This window comes from Paramisgurnus dabryanus, chromosome 5 (assembly GCF_030506205.2).
Source record: "Paramisgurnus dabryanus chromosome 5, PD_genome_1.1, whole genome shotgun sequence".
Classification (NCBI taxonomy): domain Eukaryota; kingdom Metazoa; phylum Chordata; class Actinopteri; order Cypriniformes; family Cobitidae; genus Paramisgurnus; species Paramisgurnus dabryanus.
Window position 1 is genome coordinate 34,516,673 of NC_133341.1, and position 17,026 is coordinate 34,533,698.

The 17,026-nt window shown below is 40.3% G+C and overlaps 1 protein-coding gene across 4 annotated transcripts in view; it reads right to left on the reverse strand.

Annotated features, from left to right (window-relative positions):
• pdlim5a (PDZ and LIM domain 5a) overlaps nt 1-17,026 on the reverse strand; it is a 75,838-nt gene that overhangs the window by 3,547 nt on the left and 55,265 nt on the right. For all 4 annotated transcript variants that reach the window (XM_065251015.1, XM_065251017.1, XM_065251016.1 and 1 more), the window contains 2 exons: nt 755-843; nt 453-627 (listed from right to left, as the gene is read on the reverse strand). In XM_065251015.1, the coding sequence (XP_065107087.1) occupies nt 453-627; nt 755-843 (264 nt within the window). The remainder of the gene's footprint in view (nt 1-452; nt 628-754; nt 844-17,026) is intronic.

Below are 17,026 nucleotides of genomic sequence, written 5' to 3' on the forward strand. Positions count from 1 at the left end.
TGGGGTTATTTTGTACTTCCAATAATTAGTTTTAAATGTTTACAGAATGTTATTTGGTCAATAAAGCAAGCAATTATGCAATCTTGTGTATGACTATTTTCTTATTCAACCCTCTCTGAATAAGTAATATGTAATGTTTCTTAATGGCTTATTATTATTAATAATAATTTAATAGATCTGTGTCTTAATACCAATAGGGTTAATGTTATTCATTTTTTTTATAAGTAATTAGTTATGAAAAAATAGGTAGACCTTACCTAATTTTTTTTTACTTTATCATAGTAATTAAATTTAGGTACTCTTTAATCAAATATATAGGATATAATTTACTCAAACAAAGTGAGTGCAAATTGTTACAACAATTTTTTTGAGTAAATTCTATAGGTTGTTTTTTACAGTGTGGCAGTGCATCATGGTATTGTTTTGCATTAAAAGTACACATTTGTGTATACCTGATGACCATGTTACAGTGTGCACACATAGGAGTGCGTTTGCCAGCTGGGACGTGCTCTGCCATCTGGACCAATGAGGCTTCGTCTTCTGGGTGTGGGCGTGGCATGGGACGGTCCAAGGCGGGACCCAGAGGTGTGCTGTTGCTCACAACACCAAAAGTGGGAGTAATGAAACCTGTCAAAAGACAAACAGATGCACATTTGGGTATATACTATAAATAGCATCGCTATGTAACACAATTCTGACATTATGGTATTTTCAGCTGGGCTGTGGTTTGGTGTTGGGTATGTTTGTGGTTTACCTGCTGTGTTTTTGACAGGTGTTCCTGGGGCTTTGATCATGGTTTTAACAGGAGAGGTGACATGAACGCTGGGCTCCTCACAATCCTCACTGAAAGCACACACAATTTGACATTATTATGATGACAAGACCACAAGAGGAAGTGGATAAATATGTCGAGCACATTACCGTATGATTTGTGGTATGTCAGTGGGTTTTAATCCTGGACTCAGAGAACTGCACATTTTTTCAGTTTTTCTTATTTACATCTTTTAAACCAAACCATTCTGGTTGTCCTGTTGTCCCATGAATTACATTACAATTTGCTTGTTTTTATACCATCCCTCTTTCTTTTTTGCCCAATTTCATGCAAACTGGAATGGCATGTGTGGTTTAACATGATACTTGTTATTTATCATACTAATTGACTAAATGTCTTATAGTCTCAGAACAACTATATATCATTTTAGTAGGCTATCTTGGTACAATGTCTTCTAATAAAGCATCAAGGTACCATACAAGCTTTCGGATGAAACGACAGGTATTTCTGTTGCTCGTCCATTTCTTGAAATGGTTCAAATTTGATGTAGTTTTCATCAATTCAGTCATCTTACCTATTTAGAAATGGATCATAATCGTACAATTATTTTGACAATTATTATACATCTTATGAGGAAAATATGACAAACCTCCGGGCAATTAGTATCTTAAATATTGCATTAGTTTTTTTTTTTTTTACATTTTTATAATTCTTTTAAGTTTAAAAACGTACTGATATTGATGTCAATATTTGGTGGTTTAAGTACCAGTGTAAGGTCTCTGTTTACGTTTAAAAAAAAAGTCAAATTATTTTCCATAGTTGAGTGAAGCTTTCAGCATTGTCACATCCATAACGTTGTTTCTTCCTCATAAATGAGCAGACGAAAATTTTAATAAACGTTTGTTCTTTAAAGAGCCGTCCCTTCTTCATTTGTTATTATTGCTTCTAGTTGTGCATTTTAATTCACAGAATTCCTACAAAGTATTTTGTGTTTTTTGTCATATCCATACCACATGTCTATGAATATAGACTAGGGTTGCAAAATTCCTGGGAATTTTCAAAACTGGAAACTTCAATGGGAATTAACAAGAATATTAACAGGAATTAATGGGAATTAACTGGGAATTTTCAAGGCTTGAAACTTTCTATGGGAATTAACAGGGATGGGAATTAACGGGAAATAATGTGAATAAACTGGGAATTTTTAAGGCAGGAAACTTTCTATGGGAATTAACAGGGATAGATGGGAATTAACAGGAAATAATCCCATAAACTGGGATTTTTGAAAATTGCTTAGTTAAAACAGGGAACTTAAATGTAGCTAAAAAATTGCAGCCCGATTTTGTTTCAAAAATCAAATAAATCCAGGCTTGACGAGCGCAAGAATCAGGATTCTTCAAAATTTGTATTACCTTGCATGCATGTCTCTTTATGACCAAACAAAATGTTTATTTATGTTTGTATATGATATCGTTTTAAAACATAAATTTTCAAATTATTTCCGTTAAGTTTTCAATTTGGAATATTTCCAAAATTCCCCAGATTCCGCCCCTTTGCAACCTATAGACTGATATGTTTCTGACGTCTGGACTTAACTATCAGGGGTTTAGGAATATATAAACAGATGGCTAACTATATTGGTAATAAATTCATTCTCTGAGAAATTATGCTTTAATTTTCAACCAAAATTTTTCATCCATAACGCTGAAATTGCTGACTTATATGCTTTAAAAAATGTTGGGTTATGTATCCAACCCAGTGTTGGTTCAAAAAGGGGCAAACCCAACTATTGGGTTAAAATAACCCAGAAGATGTTAATATTTGACCCCACAATGGGTTAAAACAACCAATCATAGGTTAAATTTCAACCCAATGGGTTGGGTTCATCCATTTTTTACCCAATGCTGAGTTGAAAATAACCCATATTTTTTTACTGTGTATGCATTGTGAAGTTGCTTTAAAATAGTGCAGAACTGGGAAAAGTGCAATAAAATAAACTTGAATTCTGTATGGATGTGATACCTTGAGATTATGTTGGGGAAATCTCACTCTACTACTGTGTTAAATGTTAATTGTTTCATCTTGAATAGTGTTGGAGTATACTATATATATACTGTACAATGCAATATGAAGTATGCTAGTATTCCTTGGAGAACTCAGCTAAAGATACACACAGCTCTCATACTTACGCCAAATATAGCACCTACAGTATATAGAGAGAGACGTTCCATCATTAAATACTCAGCCGGTCTGTGTGTGCTGGCCAACCGCTCCCATTTACACAGACAGCGAGTGAATACTGATGGACAGTGAGACAGATGTTTGGCATTGAGTGTCTCGAAATCTTGGGTGGCCAACACAGACACACATAGGTACCTACACACTCATTTATACCCAGACAAACCACCCAAATTCTCCGCCATGCCAACTGCACCCTGTCAATCTCTCCTGCCCATTACAAGCCCCCAAAGACTGAATATTATGGCAACGGCTACTACAGCAACCAAAAAAATGCCTTTCATTTCTAAATCTGGCTACGGATGGCGTATTTCTAACTAAACAGTTCACACAGTTTTACAGGAAAAGAAATGTATGTCTAATAAAAACATTCACAGGTACACTTTTAAAAATAAGAAGCTTCTTTAGTGAACCATACAGGCCAACAAAGAACCTTTTAAGAGCCTTTATACTTAAGGATGTGTGTAGAAGTGAGTTAAATTTAATATCTACATTTAACTAAGGTGGCAAATGGATAAAAAACAAACAAGCTATGTGCAATATACTATATGCATAAAAAACATGATATATATGATTTAAATGAATTCAAATATGTAACAACGATAAATACAAAAATGAAAGTTGTCTGCAAGTGTAGTTCGCAATGCATTATGGGAATGGGTGGTGATGGGTGACAAATCTTCATTGCAAGCTGTTGAGTTGAGGTAAGCAGAGGAGATGAGGTTTAAGATGCACGGGTGAACTTGTAAGGCACATTTGAGGATAAAAACCCTAAGTTATGGTCTGTTTTGAAAGGTTTATACAAGTATGGATAAAAAGCTAGGTTATTTTCAACTCATAATTTGGTCAAAAAGGGACAAACCCAAAAGTTGGGTTCTAGGTAACCTATGCTGAGCTGTTTGGGGCCATGGCTGGGCCAAAAAGAAACACTTTCCAGGTAAATTTAACCCAACTGTTGGGTTTGTACCTTTTTGACCCAACCATGGGTTAAAAACAACTCAACATTGGGTTGAAAATAACTCAACGATGGGTTAAAAGTGCCCCACCGAACCGTGGGTTAAAAATAACTCAACCATGGGTTTAAAGTGACCCACCCAACCGTGGGTTAAAAATAACTCAACGACGGTGTAAAAGTGACCCAATCATGGGTTAAAAGTAACTCAACAATGGGTTAAAAATAACTCAACGATGGGTTAAAAGTGACCTAAACGTGGGTTAAAAATAACTCAACGATGGATTAAAAGTGCCCCACCCAACCGTGGGTTAAAAATAACTCAACGATGGGTTAAAATTGCTCCACCCAACCGTGGGTTAAAAATAACTCAACGATAGGTTAAAAGTGCCCCAACCATGGGTTAAAAATATCTCAACAATGGGTTAAAAAGAACTCAGCGATGGGTTAAAAGTGCCACACCCAACCGTGGGTTAAAAATAACTCATGATGGGTTAAAAGTGCCCCAACCATGGGTTAAAAATATCTCAACAATGGGTTAAAAAGAACTCAATGAGGGGCTAAAAGTGCCCCACCCAACCGTGGGTTAAAAATTACTCCGCGATGGGTTAAAAGTGACCCAACCGTAGTTTAAAAATAACTCAAGGATACTGTAGGTTAAAAGTTACCCAAACGTGGGCTAAAAATAACTCAATGATGGGTTAAAATGAACCACCCAACCATGGGTTAAAAATAATTCAACAATGGGTAAAAAGTGACCCACCCAATCGTGGGTTAAAAAAAACTCTGCGGTGGTTTAAAAGTGACCCACCCAACAATGGATTAAAAATAACTCAGCGATGGGTTAAAAGTGCCCCAACCATGGGTTAAAAATATCTCAACAATGGGTTAAAAAGAACTCAACGAGGGGCTAAAAGTGCCCCACCCAACCGTGGGTTAAAAATAACTCATGATGGGTTAAAAGTGCCCCAACCATGGGTTAAAAATATCTCAACAATGGGTTAAAAAGAACTCAACGAGGGGCTAAAAGTGCCCCACCCAACCGTGGGTTAAAAATAACTCCGCGATGGGTTAAAAGTGACCCAACCGTAGTTTAAAAATAACTCAACGATAGGTTAAAAGTTACCCAAACGTGGGCTAAAAATAACTCAACGATCGGTTAAAATGAACCACCCAACCATAGGTTAAAAATAATTCAACAATGGGTTGAAAGTGACCCACCCAACCGTGGGTTAAAAAAACTCTGCGATGGTTTAAAAGTGACCCACCCAACAATGGATTAAAAATAACTCAGCGATGGGTTAAAAGTGCCCCACCCAACCGTGGGTTAAAAATAACTCATGATGGGTTAAAAGTGCCCCAACCATGGGTTAAAAATATCTCAACAATGGGTTAAAAAGAACTCAACGATGGACTAAAAGTGCCCCACCCAACCGTGGGTTAAAAATAACTCAGCGATGGGTTAAAAGTGCCCCACCCAACCATGGGTTAAAAATAACTCATGATGGGTTAAAAGTGCCCCAACCATGGGTTAAAAATATCTCAACAATGGGTTAAAAAGAACTCAACGATGGGCTAAAAGTGCCCCACCCAACCGTGGGTTAAAAATAACTCTGTGATGGGTTAAAAGTGACCCAACCGTAGTTTAAAAATAACTCAATGATAGGTTAAAAGTTACCCAAACGTGGGCTAAAAATAACTCAACGATGGGTTAAAATGAACCACCCAACCTTGGGTTAAAAATAATTCAACAATGGGTAAAAAGTGACCCACCCAACCGTGGGTTAAAAAAAACTCTGCAATGGTTTAAAAGTGACCCACCCAACAATGGATTAAAAATAACTCAACGATGGGTTAAAGGGACCCAGTCATAGGTTAAAATAACTGAATGTTATTTCTTACTTCTGAATTTTTTATTATAAAATGCTTATTAAAACCTAAGTTATAGTTAAAATAAATTCATAATTATGTCATTAAATTATAATTTTTAACTACACTTTAAACATAAATTTAATACACAACTTTATATAAACTAAAATGAGTCAAAATGGGACGAACCCAGCGGTTGGATTGAAACAACCCAACATAGATCAAATTACAACCCAACTGATTGGGTCTGTCCCAATGCCGAGTTGAAAATAACCCAGCATTTTTCAATTGTATACTGTAGCATAGCAAAAATAGAGACAAGACATAGATTAGATCAAATCAAATGATATATTTCTAAGTAAAAGCAGGATACAACACATGAATGAATTAGATGACTATTCTGAGTAAAAGACAAAACAGACACGTTTTCCCTTGTACAGTACTGCATCTCCAGCCATAAGACAGATCATTAATAATCTCAGCCAATCAGATTGATTAGAGAGGAAATGATCCAATCAGAATGAGGCAGCAGAGCAGGTCTAATCGAATAAGAGAGACATCATAACCCAATATAGGAAGACCTACATCACACACACATCCATATATAGCAGAGGATGAGATGAAATCTGTCTGTTATAGTGATGAACGGGGTTATAAGCATCACAGCATCATCCATTCAGCAAATACATTACACAAGATTCAAGATAGTGCCACATGTTTATGTGTCAGGGCTGAAACTTTATTTACTGTTCCAGGGCCAGTGTGTTTTTAACAGGGCCAAAATTTATTTCTAATAACTTTCACACGTAAAATGGCACAATAAACATACTTTTATAACTTGGATGGGTAGAACGTGTCAACACCCCTACCTGAATGATCCTCAATGAGACAAATATAGGTACAAAATCAGTGCATTACACAAAACATGTGGACCACAGCACATACATTAGGGCTGTCACATTGATTAAATAATCACTTATCGTGATTGTTTGACCTCATCGTGATGATTTCAGATCACCACAATGATTGCACATCTCTCTAAAAAACACAAGGGGGAGCTGCAGGGCCTGTATAAATGAGACATTATCAGATTACTTTAAAATATGTGTTATGTGTATTAATATTTACTGCCAGGTAAACATTGCAAAATATTTCATTTAAATAATCGCAACAATGTGTGAAAATTATTTCATAAACAAACAAAAAAAGTATGAGAATTAAATGTCAAAGCAATAAAACAGACAATTAATCGGCATTACCGCCACAATTTATTAGTCAATTAACCGTCAGACAAATTTCATAACCGTGACAGCCCTCATATGCATGCATCACAAACCATGTCAACTTCTATAATGATGTATTATAATGTTGTCACACCTGTCCTCCTTCACTTTCACTATATGGAAAACATGATTAGAAATATTCTTTATTGACGTAATTTACAAAGCACTTTAAACTCTTAATTCAAAGGATTAAAGGAATAATTCACCTCAAAATGAAAATTAGGCCAAATTTTAATCATCCTCAAGCCATCTCAGATGAAGCCGACTTTCTTTTTTCAGCCAAACACAGTCAGAGTTATATTAAATACAACATGATCTGACGGCACGTCATGTTATTGTCACAAAAAAATTTGATTCATTTATTTATGTCCACAGCACAAAATTGAGCTTTATTTCGTGCCTTGAGCACAAATGTCTTTTTTGTATCACTCAGCACGGATTTCTATAAATTGTTTTTCGTGTCTGTGGCACAACTTTCTTTTTCGTGTCATTTTCTGTATTGTTTTCTCATCCCCCCCCCCTATTTTTAAATCATTGTCGCTTGGGGTTAGATTTGGGGTTTGGGTTAGAATGTACTTTTATGTATAGGTTTCTACATGTTTTCCTGCAGCTTTTAAAACTATTCTGGCCTGGAGTTTGGGTTTGGATGTCTTAAAATGTAACAGAAAGTGATTCTAACCCCAAGCGACAATGATAAAAAATAGGATAAAACTAGATATTAAAGTTTGAGGACAAACTTTATGTTGGCTTGACAAAGCCTGGTCTGAACGTTTAAGACAGTTTGACAGAAGTTTGACAGAAGTTTGGTTTAGTAGGCTATCTTGTTGTTAGTATGCTTAAGTATGAAGCTTTTTAAAATAAAGCTAACATAATTTAGCATAAAGCTAGCCTGATTTAGCATGAAGCTAACATGATTTAGGATAAAGTCAGCATAAAGCTAATATGTTTAAAGACCCAACCCCCATGTCTCTATGATGTTCTGATGCGGAGATATAAGGCTTTGTTTGTTCCGTTGCTAGGGTACTAAGTTTGGTTGCTAGGCAGAAAATTGGCATCCCATAATGATCAACCTTCAAGCCACAAGTAAAACGGTCCAACCCCCATGTCTCTATGATGTTCTGATGCGGAGATGTAAGGCTTTGTTTGTTCTGTTGCTAGGGTACTAAGTTTGGTTGCTAGGGAGAAAATCGGCATCCCATAATGATTACACTTCAAGCCACAAGTAAAACGGTCCAACCCCCGTGTCTCTATGATGTTCTGATGCGGAGATATAAGGCTTTGTTTATTCCGTTGCTAGGGTACTAAGTTTGGTTGCTAGGGAGAAAATTGGCATCCCATAATGATCAACCTTCAAGCCACAAGTAAAACGGTCCAACCCCCGTGTCTCTATGATGTTCTGAAGCGGAGATATAAGGCTTTGTTTATTCCGTTGCTAGGGTACTAAGTTTGGTTGCTAGGGAGAAAAATGGCATCCCATAATGATCAACCTTCAAGCCACAAGTAAAACGGTCCAACCCCCATGTCTCTATGATGTTCTGAAGCGGAGATATAAGGCATTGTTTATTCCGTTGCTAGGGTACTACGTTTGGTTGCTAGGGAGAAAATTGGCATCCCATAATGATCAACCTTCATGCCACAAGTAAAACAGTCCAACCCCCGTGTCTCTATGATGTTCTGAAGCGGAGATATAAGGCTTTGTTTATTCCGTTGCTAGGGTACTAAGTTTGGTTGCTAGGGAGAAAATTGGCATCCCATAATGATCAACCTTCATGCCACAAGTAAAACAGTCCAACCCCCGTGTCTCTATGATGTTCTGAAGCGGAGATATAAGGCTTTGTTTATTCCGTTGCTAGGGTACTAAGTTTGGTTGCTAGGGAGAAAATTGGCATCCCATAATGATCAACCTTCAAGCCACAAGTAAAACGGTCCAACCCCCGTGTCTCTATGATGTTCTGAAGCGGAGATATAAGGCTTTGTTTATTCCGTTGCTAGGGTACTAAGTTTGGTTGCTAGGGAGAAAAATGGCATCCCATAATGATCACACTTAAAGCCACAAGTAAAACGGTCCAACCCCTGTGTCTCTACAATGTTCTGATGCTGAGATATAAGGCTTTGTTTATTCCGTTGCTAGGGTACTAAGTTTGGTTGCTAGGGAGGAAATTGGCATCCCATAATAATCAACCTTCAAGCCACAAGTAAAACGGTCCAACCCCCGTGTCTCTAAGATGTTCTGAAGCGAAGAAATAAGGCTTTGTTTATTCCGTTGCTAGGGTACTAAGTTTGGTTGCTAGGGAGAAAATTGGCATCCCATAATGATCAACCTTCAAGCCACAAGTAAAACGGTCCAACCCCCATGTCTCTACGACACTCTTAAGTGAAGATATTCCATCTGGGACGCTTTTATTCCTTTATATGGGCATGTTTCCTGCCCCATTATAAGTCAATGGGAAATTTTGGGGGCCTCTTACACCCCAGGGGTACAGCTTACACCCCATTGTGATGTATGTTCTTACAGAGCCTGTCAGCCTCCTTAAATGTGGTAACCCACAAGTTTCTACAAGTTTCTCACTCGCAGCTATGACTCGTCAAAGTTTGTCTCAATGTTAAGTCAATGGAAATTTTGGGGTGTTTGAGCCCCCCGTTTAGGAATTCGGAAGGTCCCATCAGTTAGAAAAGTCATAGCATAAATCTACGGACCAGTCTTAAAAGTTTTGTAAAGTTTTGTGGGTGTAGCTTGAAAGCTCTAGGAGGAGTTACAGTCAGAAAAAGTGGGGGAGCATAAGAATAATAATAACTAGATAGGTACATTTCCTGAAGAAAATGTGAAGTGGTGCTTGCCGTGGCAAAATTCTCGGGACAATATATGATTATACTCCAACCCAAAAGTAAAACGTTCCAACCCACTATCCACTAGTGATTACACTCAGAGTCACGAGTTAAACGGTCCAACCCCCGTGTCTCTACGATGTTCTGATGCGGAGATATAAGGCTTTGTTTACACTGTTGCTAGGGTACTGTATTTGGTTGCTAGGGAAAAAATTGGCATCCACTGGTGATTACACTCTAAGTCACAAGTCAAACGGTCCAACCCCCGTGTCTCTACGATGTTCTGATGCGGAGATATAAGGGTTTGTTTACACTGTTGCTAGGGTACTGTATTTGGTTGCTAGGGAAAAAATTGGCATCCACTAGTGATTACATGCCGAGTCACGAGTAAAACGGTCCAACCCCCGTGTCTCTACGATGTTCTGATGCAGAGATATAAGGCTTTGTTTACACTGTTGCTAGGGTACTGTATTTGGTTGCTAGGGAAAAAAATTGGCATCCACTAGTGATTACATGCCGAGTCACGAGTAAAACGGTCCAACCCCCGTGTCTCTACGATGTTCTGATGCTGAGTTATAAGGCTTTGTTTACACTGTTGCTAGGGTACTGCATTTGGTTGCTAGGGAAAAAATTGGCATCCACTAGTGATTACATGCCGAGTCACGGGTAAAACGGTCCAACCCCCGTGTCTCTACGATGTTCTGATGCGGAGATATAAGGCTTTGTTTACACTGTTGCTAGGGTACTGTATTTGGTTGCTAGGGAAAAAATTGGTATCCACTGGTGATTACACTCTAAGTCACAAGTCAAACGGTCCAACCCCCGTGTCTCTACGATGTTCTGATGCGTAGATATAAGGGTTTGTTTACACTGTTGCTAGGGTACTGTATTTGGTTGCTAGGGAAAAAATTGGCATCCACTAGTGATTACATGCCGAGTCACGAGTAAAACGGTCCAACCCCCGTGTCTCTACGATGTTCTGATGCTGAGTTATAAGGCTTTGTTTACACTGTTGCTAGGGTACTGTATTTGGTTGCTAGGGAAAAAATTGGCATCCACTAGTGATTACATGCCGATTCACGGGTAAAACGGTCCAACCCCCGTGTCTCTACGATGTTCTGATGCGGAGATATAAGGCTTTGTTTACACTGTTGCTAGGGTACTGTATTTGGTTGCTAGGGAAAAAATTGGCATCCACTAGTGATTACACTCTGATTCACGAGTCAAACGGTCCAACCCCCGTGTCTCTACGATGTTCTGATGCGGAGATATAAGGCTTTGTTTACTCTGTTGCTAGGGTACTGTATTTGGTTGCTAGGGAAAAAAATGGCATCCCATAATGATTACACTCTGAGTCACGAGTCAAACGGTCCAACCCCCGTGTCTCTACGATGTTCTGATGCGGAGATATAAGGCTTTGTTTACTCTGTTGCTAGGGTACTGTATTTGGTTGCTAGGGAAAAAATTGGCATCCCATAATGATTACACTCTGAGTCACGAGTCAAACGGTCCAACCCCCGTGTCTCTACGATGTTCTGATGCAGAGATATAAGGTTTTGTTTACTCTGTTGCTAGGGTACTGTATTTGGTTGCTAGGGAAAAAAATGGCATCCCATAATGATTACACTCTGAGTCACGAGTCAAACGGTCCAACCCCCGTGTCTCTACGATGTTCTGATGCGGAGATATAAGGCTTTGTTTACTCTGTTGCTAGGGTACTGTATTTGGTTGCTAGGGAAAAAATTGGCATCCCATAATGATTACACTCTGAGTCACGAGTCAAACGGTCCAACCCCCGTGTCTCTACGATGTTCTGATGCGGAGATATAAGGTTTTGTTTACTCTGTTGCTAGGGTACTGTATTTGGTTGCTAGGGAAAAAATTGGCATCCACTAGTGATTACATGCCGATTCACGGGTAAAACGGTCCAACCCCCGTGTCTCTACGATGTTCTGATGCGGAGATATAAGGCTTTGTTTACACTGTTGCTAGGGTACTGTATTTGGTTGCTAGGGAAAAAATTGGCATCCACTAGTGATTACACTCTGATTCACGAGTCAAACGGTCCAACCCCCGTGTCTCTACGATGTTCTGATGCGGAGATATAAGGCTTTGTTTACTCTGTTGCTAGGGTACTGTATTTGGTTGCTAGGGAAAAAAATGGCATCCCATAATGATTACACTCTGAGTCACGAGTCAAACGGTCCAACCCCCGTGTCTCTACGATGTTCTGATGCGGAGATATAAGGCTTTGTTTACTCTGTTGCTAGGGTACTGTATTTGGTTGCTAGGGAAAAAATTGGCATCCCATAATGATTACACTCTGAGTCACGAGTAAAACGGTCCAACCCCCGTGTCTCTACGATGTTCTGATGCTGAGTTATAAGGCTTTGTTTACACTGTTGCTAGGGTACTGTATTTGGTTGCTAGGGAAAAAATTGGCATCCACTAGTGATTACATGCCGATTCACGGGTAAAACGGTCCAACCCCCGTGTCTCTACGATGTTCTGATGCGGAGATATAAGGCTTTGTTTACACTGTTGCTAGGGTACTGTATTTGGTTGCTAGGGAAAAAATTGGCATCCACTAGTGATTACACTCTGATTCACGAGTCAAACGGTCCAACCCCCGTGTCTCTACGATGTTCTGATGCGGAGATATAAGGCTTTGTTTACTCTGTTGCTAGGGTACTGTATTTGGTTGCTAGGGAAAAAAATGGCATCCCATAATGATTACACTCTGAGTCACGAGTCAAACGGTCCAACCCCCGTGTCTCTACGATGTTCTGATGCGGAGATATAAGGCTTTGTTTACTCTGTTGCTAGGGTACTGTATTTGGTTGCTAGGGAAAAAATTGGCATCCCATAATGATTACACTCTGAGTCACGAGTCAAACGGTCCAACCCCCGTGTCTCTACGATGTTCTGATGCGGAGATATAAGGTTTTGTTTACTCTGTTGCTAGGGTACTGTATTTGGTTGCTAGGGAAAAAAATGGCATCCCATAATGATTACACTCTGAGTCACGAGTCAAACGGTCCAACCCCCGTGTCTCTACGATGTTCTGATGCGGAGATATAAGGCTTTGTTTACTCTGTTGCTAGGGTACTGTATTTGGTTGCTAGGGAAAAAATTGGCATCCCATAATGATTACACTCTGAGTCACGAGTCAAACGGTCCAACCCCCGTGTCTCTACGATGTTCTGATGCGGAGATATAAGGTTTTGTTTACTCTGTTGCTAGGGTACTGTATTTGGTTGCTAGGGAAAAAATTGGCATCCCATAATGATTACACTCCGAGTCACGAGTCAAACGGTCCAACCCCCGTGTCTCTACGATGTTCTGATGCGGAGATATAAGGCTTTGTTTACTCTGTTGCTAGGGTACTGTATTTGGTTGCTAGGGAAAAAATTGGCATCCCATAATGATTACACTCTGAGTCACTAGTCAAACGGTCCAACCCCCGTGTCTCTACGATGTTCTGGTGCGGAGATATAAGGCTTTGTTTACTCTGTTGCTAAGGTACTGTATTTGGTTGCTAGGGAAAAAAATGGCATCCCATAATGATTACACTCTGAGTCATGAGTAAAACGGTCCAACCCCCGTGTCTCTACGATGTTCTGGTGCGGAGATATAAGGCTTTGTTTACTCTGTTGCTAGGGTACTGTATTTGGTTGCTAGGGAAAAAATTGGCATCCCATAATGATTACACTCCGAGTCACAAGTCAAAAGGTCCAACCCCCGTGTCTCTACGATGTTCTGGTGCGGAGATATAAGGCTTTGTTTACTCTGTTGCTAGGGTACTGTATTTGGTTGCTAGGGAAAAAATTGGCATCCCATAATGATTACACTCCGAGTCACAAGTCAAAAGGTCCAACCCCCGTGTCTCTACGATGTTCTGGTGCGGAGATATAAGGCTTTGTTTACTCTGTTGCTAGGGTACTGTATTTGGTTGCTAGGGAAAAAATTGGCATCCCATAATGATTACACTCTGAGTCATGAGTAAAACGGTCCAACCCCCGTGTCTCTACGACATTGTAAAGCGAAGATATCCCATCTGGAACTTTTTTATTCCCTTATATGGGCATGTTTCCTGCCCCATTATAAGTCAATGGGCATTTTCGGGTGCCTCTTACACCCCAGGGGTACAGCTTACACCCCTATGTGATGTATGTTCTTACAGAGTCTATCACCCTCTTCAAATGTTGTAACCTACATGTTTCTACAAAATCCTCAAGCGGAGCTATGACCCGTCAAAGTTCGGCCCAATGTTAAGTCAATGGGATTTTTCGGGTGGTTTTTCGCCCCCCTTTCGAAAATCCTTCACCCGATCGCTTATAAAAGTCATAGCACACCTCTCCTTAATAATCCGGTCGATTTGAGCCCTCTTTCATGGGACTGTGGCAAACCGTGCGGGACGAGTTACGCGCCGAAAAAGTGTGCAGACATAAGAATAATAAGATATAACTAGATAGGTACATTTCCTGAAGAAAATGTGAGTGGTGCTTGCCGTGGCATGTTTCAAGGGACAATTTATGATTATACTCCAAGCCAAAAGTCAAACGATCCAACCCCCGTGTCTCTACGATGTTCTGATGCGGAGATATAAGGCTTTGTTTACTCTGTTGCTAGGGTACTGTATATGGTTGCTAGGGAAAAAATTGGCATCCACTAGTGATTACACTTCCAGTCACGAGTCAAACGGTCCAACCCCCATGTCTCTACGATGTTCTGATGCAGAGATATAAGGCTTTGTTTACTCTGTTGCTAGGGTACTGTATTTGGTTGCTAGGGAAAAAAATGGCATCCACTAGTGATTACCCTTTGAGTCACGAGTCAAACGGTCCAAACCCCGTGTCTCTACGATGTTCTGATGCGGAGATATAAGGCTTTGTTTACTCTGTTGCTAGGGTACTGTATTTGGTTGCTAGGGGAAACAATGGCATCCACTAGTGATTACCCTCCGAGTCACGAGTCAAACGGTCCAAACCCCGTGTCTCTACGATGTTCTGATGCGGAGATATAAGGCTTTGTTTACTCTGTTGCTAGGGTACTGTATTTGGTTGCTAGGGAAAAAAATGGCATCCACTAGTGATTACCCTCCGAGTCACGAGTCAAACGGTCCAAACCCCGTGTCTCTACGATGTTCTGATGCGGAGATATAAGGCTTTGTTTACTCTGTTGCTAGGGTACTGTATTTGGTTGCTAGGGAAAAAAATGGCATCCACTAGTGATTACCCTCCGAGTCACGAGTCAAACGGTCCAACCCCCGTGTCTCTACGATGTTCTGATGCGGAGATATAAGGCTTTGTTTACTCTGTTGCTAGGGTACTGTATTTGGTTGCTAGGGAAAAAAATTGCATCCACTAGTGATTACCCTCCGAGTCATGAGTCAAACGGTCCAACCCCCGTGTCTCTACGATGTTCTGATGTGGAGATATAAGGCTTTGTTTACTCTGTTGCTAAGGTACTGTATTTGGTTGCTAGGGGCGTGGCTTGGGAGTGGCCAATGATGTGCCCAGTGATTACACTCCGAGTCACAAGTAAAACGGTCCAACCCCCGTGTCTCTACGATGTTCTGATGCGGAGATATAAGGCTTTGTTTACTCTGTTGCTAGGGTACTGTATTTGGTTGCTAGGGGCGTGGCTTGGGAGTGGCCAATTATGTGCCCAGTGATTACACTCCGAGTCACAAGTAAAACGGTCCAAACCCCGTGTCTCTACGATGTTCTGATGCGGAGATATAAGGCTTTGTTTATTCGGTTGCTAGGGTGCTCAAATTTGGTTGCTAGGGGCGTGGCTTGGGAGTGGCCAATGATGTGCCCAATTGTTACACCCCTAGTCACAAGTAAAACGGTCCAACCCCCGTGTCTCTACGATGTTCTGATGCCGAGATATAACTGTTTGTATTTTATGTTGCTAGGGTGCTCAAAAGTGGTTGCTAGGGGCGTGGCTTAGTAAGTCTGTAAGGATCCTGAGAGACTGATTGGATGCCTGAGTAAAATGAGCCCACCCCCATGTCTCTATGACACTGTGGTGCAAAGATATCCATCCGGGCATTTTATAATGGCAGTCTATGGTATAGGTTGCTAGGGTGCCCAAAATGGTTGCTATGGTAACCTTACACCCCATTGTGGGGGACGTCCTGACAGAGTCTAGCACCCTCTTCAAATTTAGTAACCCACATGTTTCTATGAAATCCTGGCTCGGACCTATGACCCGTCAAAATTTTTGCAATGTAAGTCTATGGGATTTTGCCCCATTGACTTTTCATTGGGGCACTTTTGGGCACCTCTTACACCCCAGGGGTACAACTTACACCCCATTGTGATCCATGTTCTTACAGAGCCTACCACCCTCTTCAAATGTTGTAACCCACATGTTTCTACAAAATCCTCGAGCGGAGCTATGACTCGTCAAAGTTGGGCGCAATGTTAAGTCAATGGGATTTTTTGGGTGGTTTTTCGCCCCCCTTTCGGAAATCCTGCACCCGATCGCTTATAAAAGTCATAGCACACCTCTCCTCAATAAGCCGGTCGATTTGAGCCCTAATTTATGGGTCTACGACAAAGCGTGCGGGACGAGTTACGCGCCGAAAAAGTGTCCAGAAAAAGAAGAATAATAACTAGATATTAAAGTTTGAGGACAAACTTTATGTTGGCTTGAAAAAGCGTAGCCTGAACATTTAAAATGGTTTGACAGAAGTTTATTTTAGTAGGCTATCTGGCTGTTAGCATGATTAGCATGAAGTTAGCATGATTAGCATGAAGCTAGCATGATTAGCATGAAGCTAGCATGATGTTAGCATGATCAGTATGAAGCTAGCATGAAGCTAACATGATTAGCATGAAGCTAACATGAAGCTAACATGATTAGCATGAAGCTAGCATGATGCTAGCATGATTAGCATGAAGCTAGCATGAAGCTAACATGATTAGCATGAAGCTAGAATGAAGCTAACATTTATTCCGTTGCTAGGGTACTAAGTTTGGTTGCTAGGGAGAAAATTGGCATCCCATAATGATCAACCTTCAAGCCACAAGTAAAACGGTCCAACCCCCGTGTCTCTATGATGTTTTGAAGCGG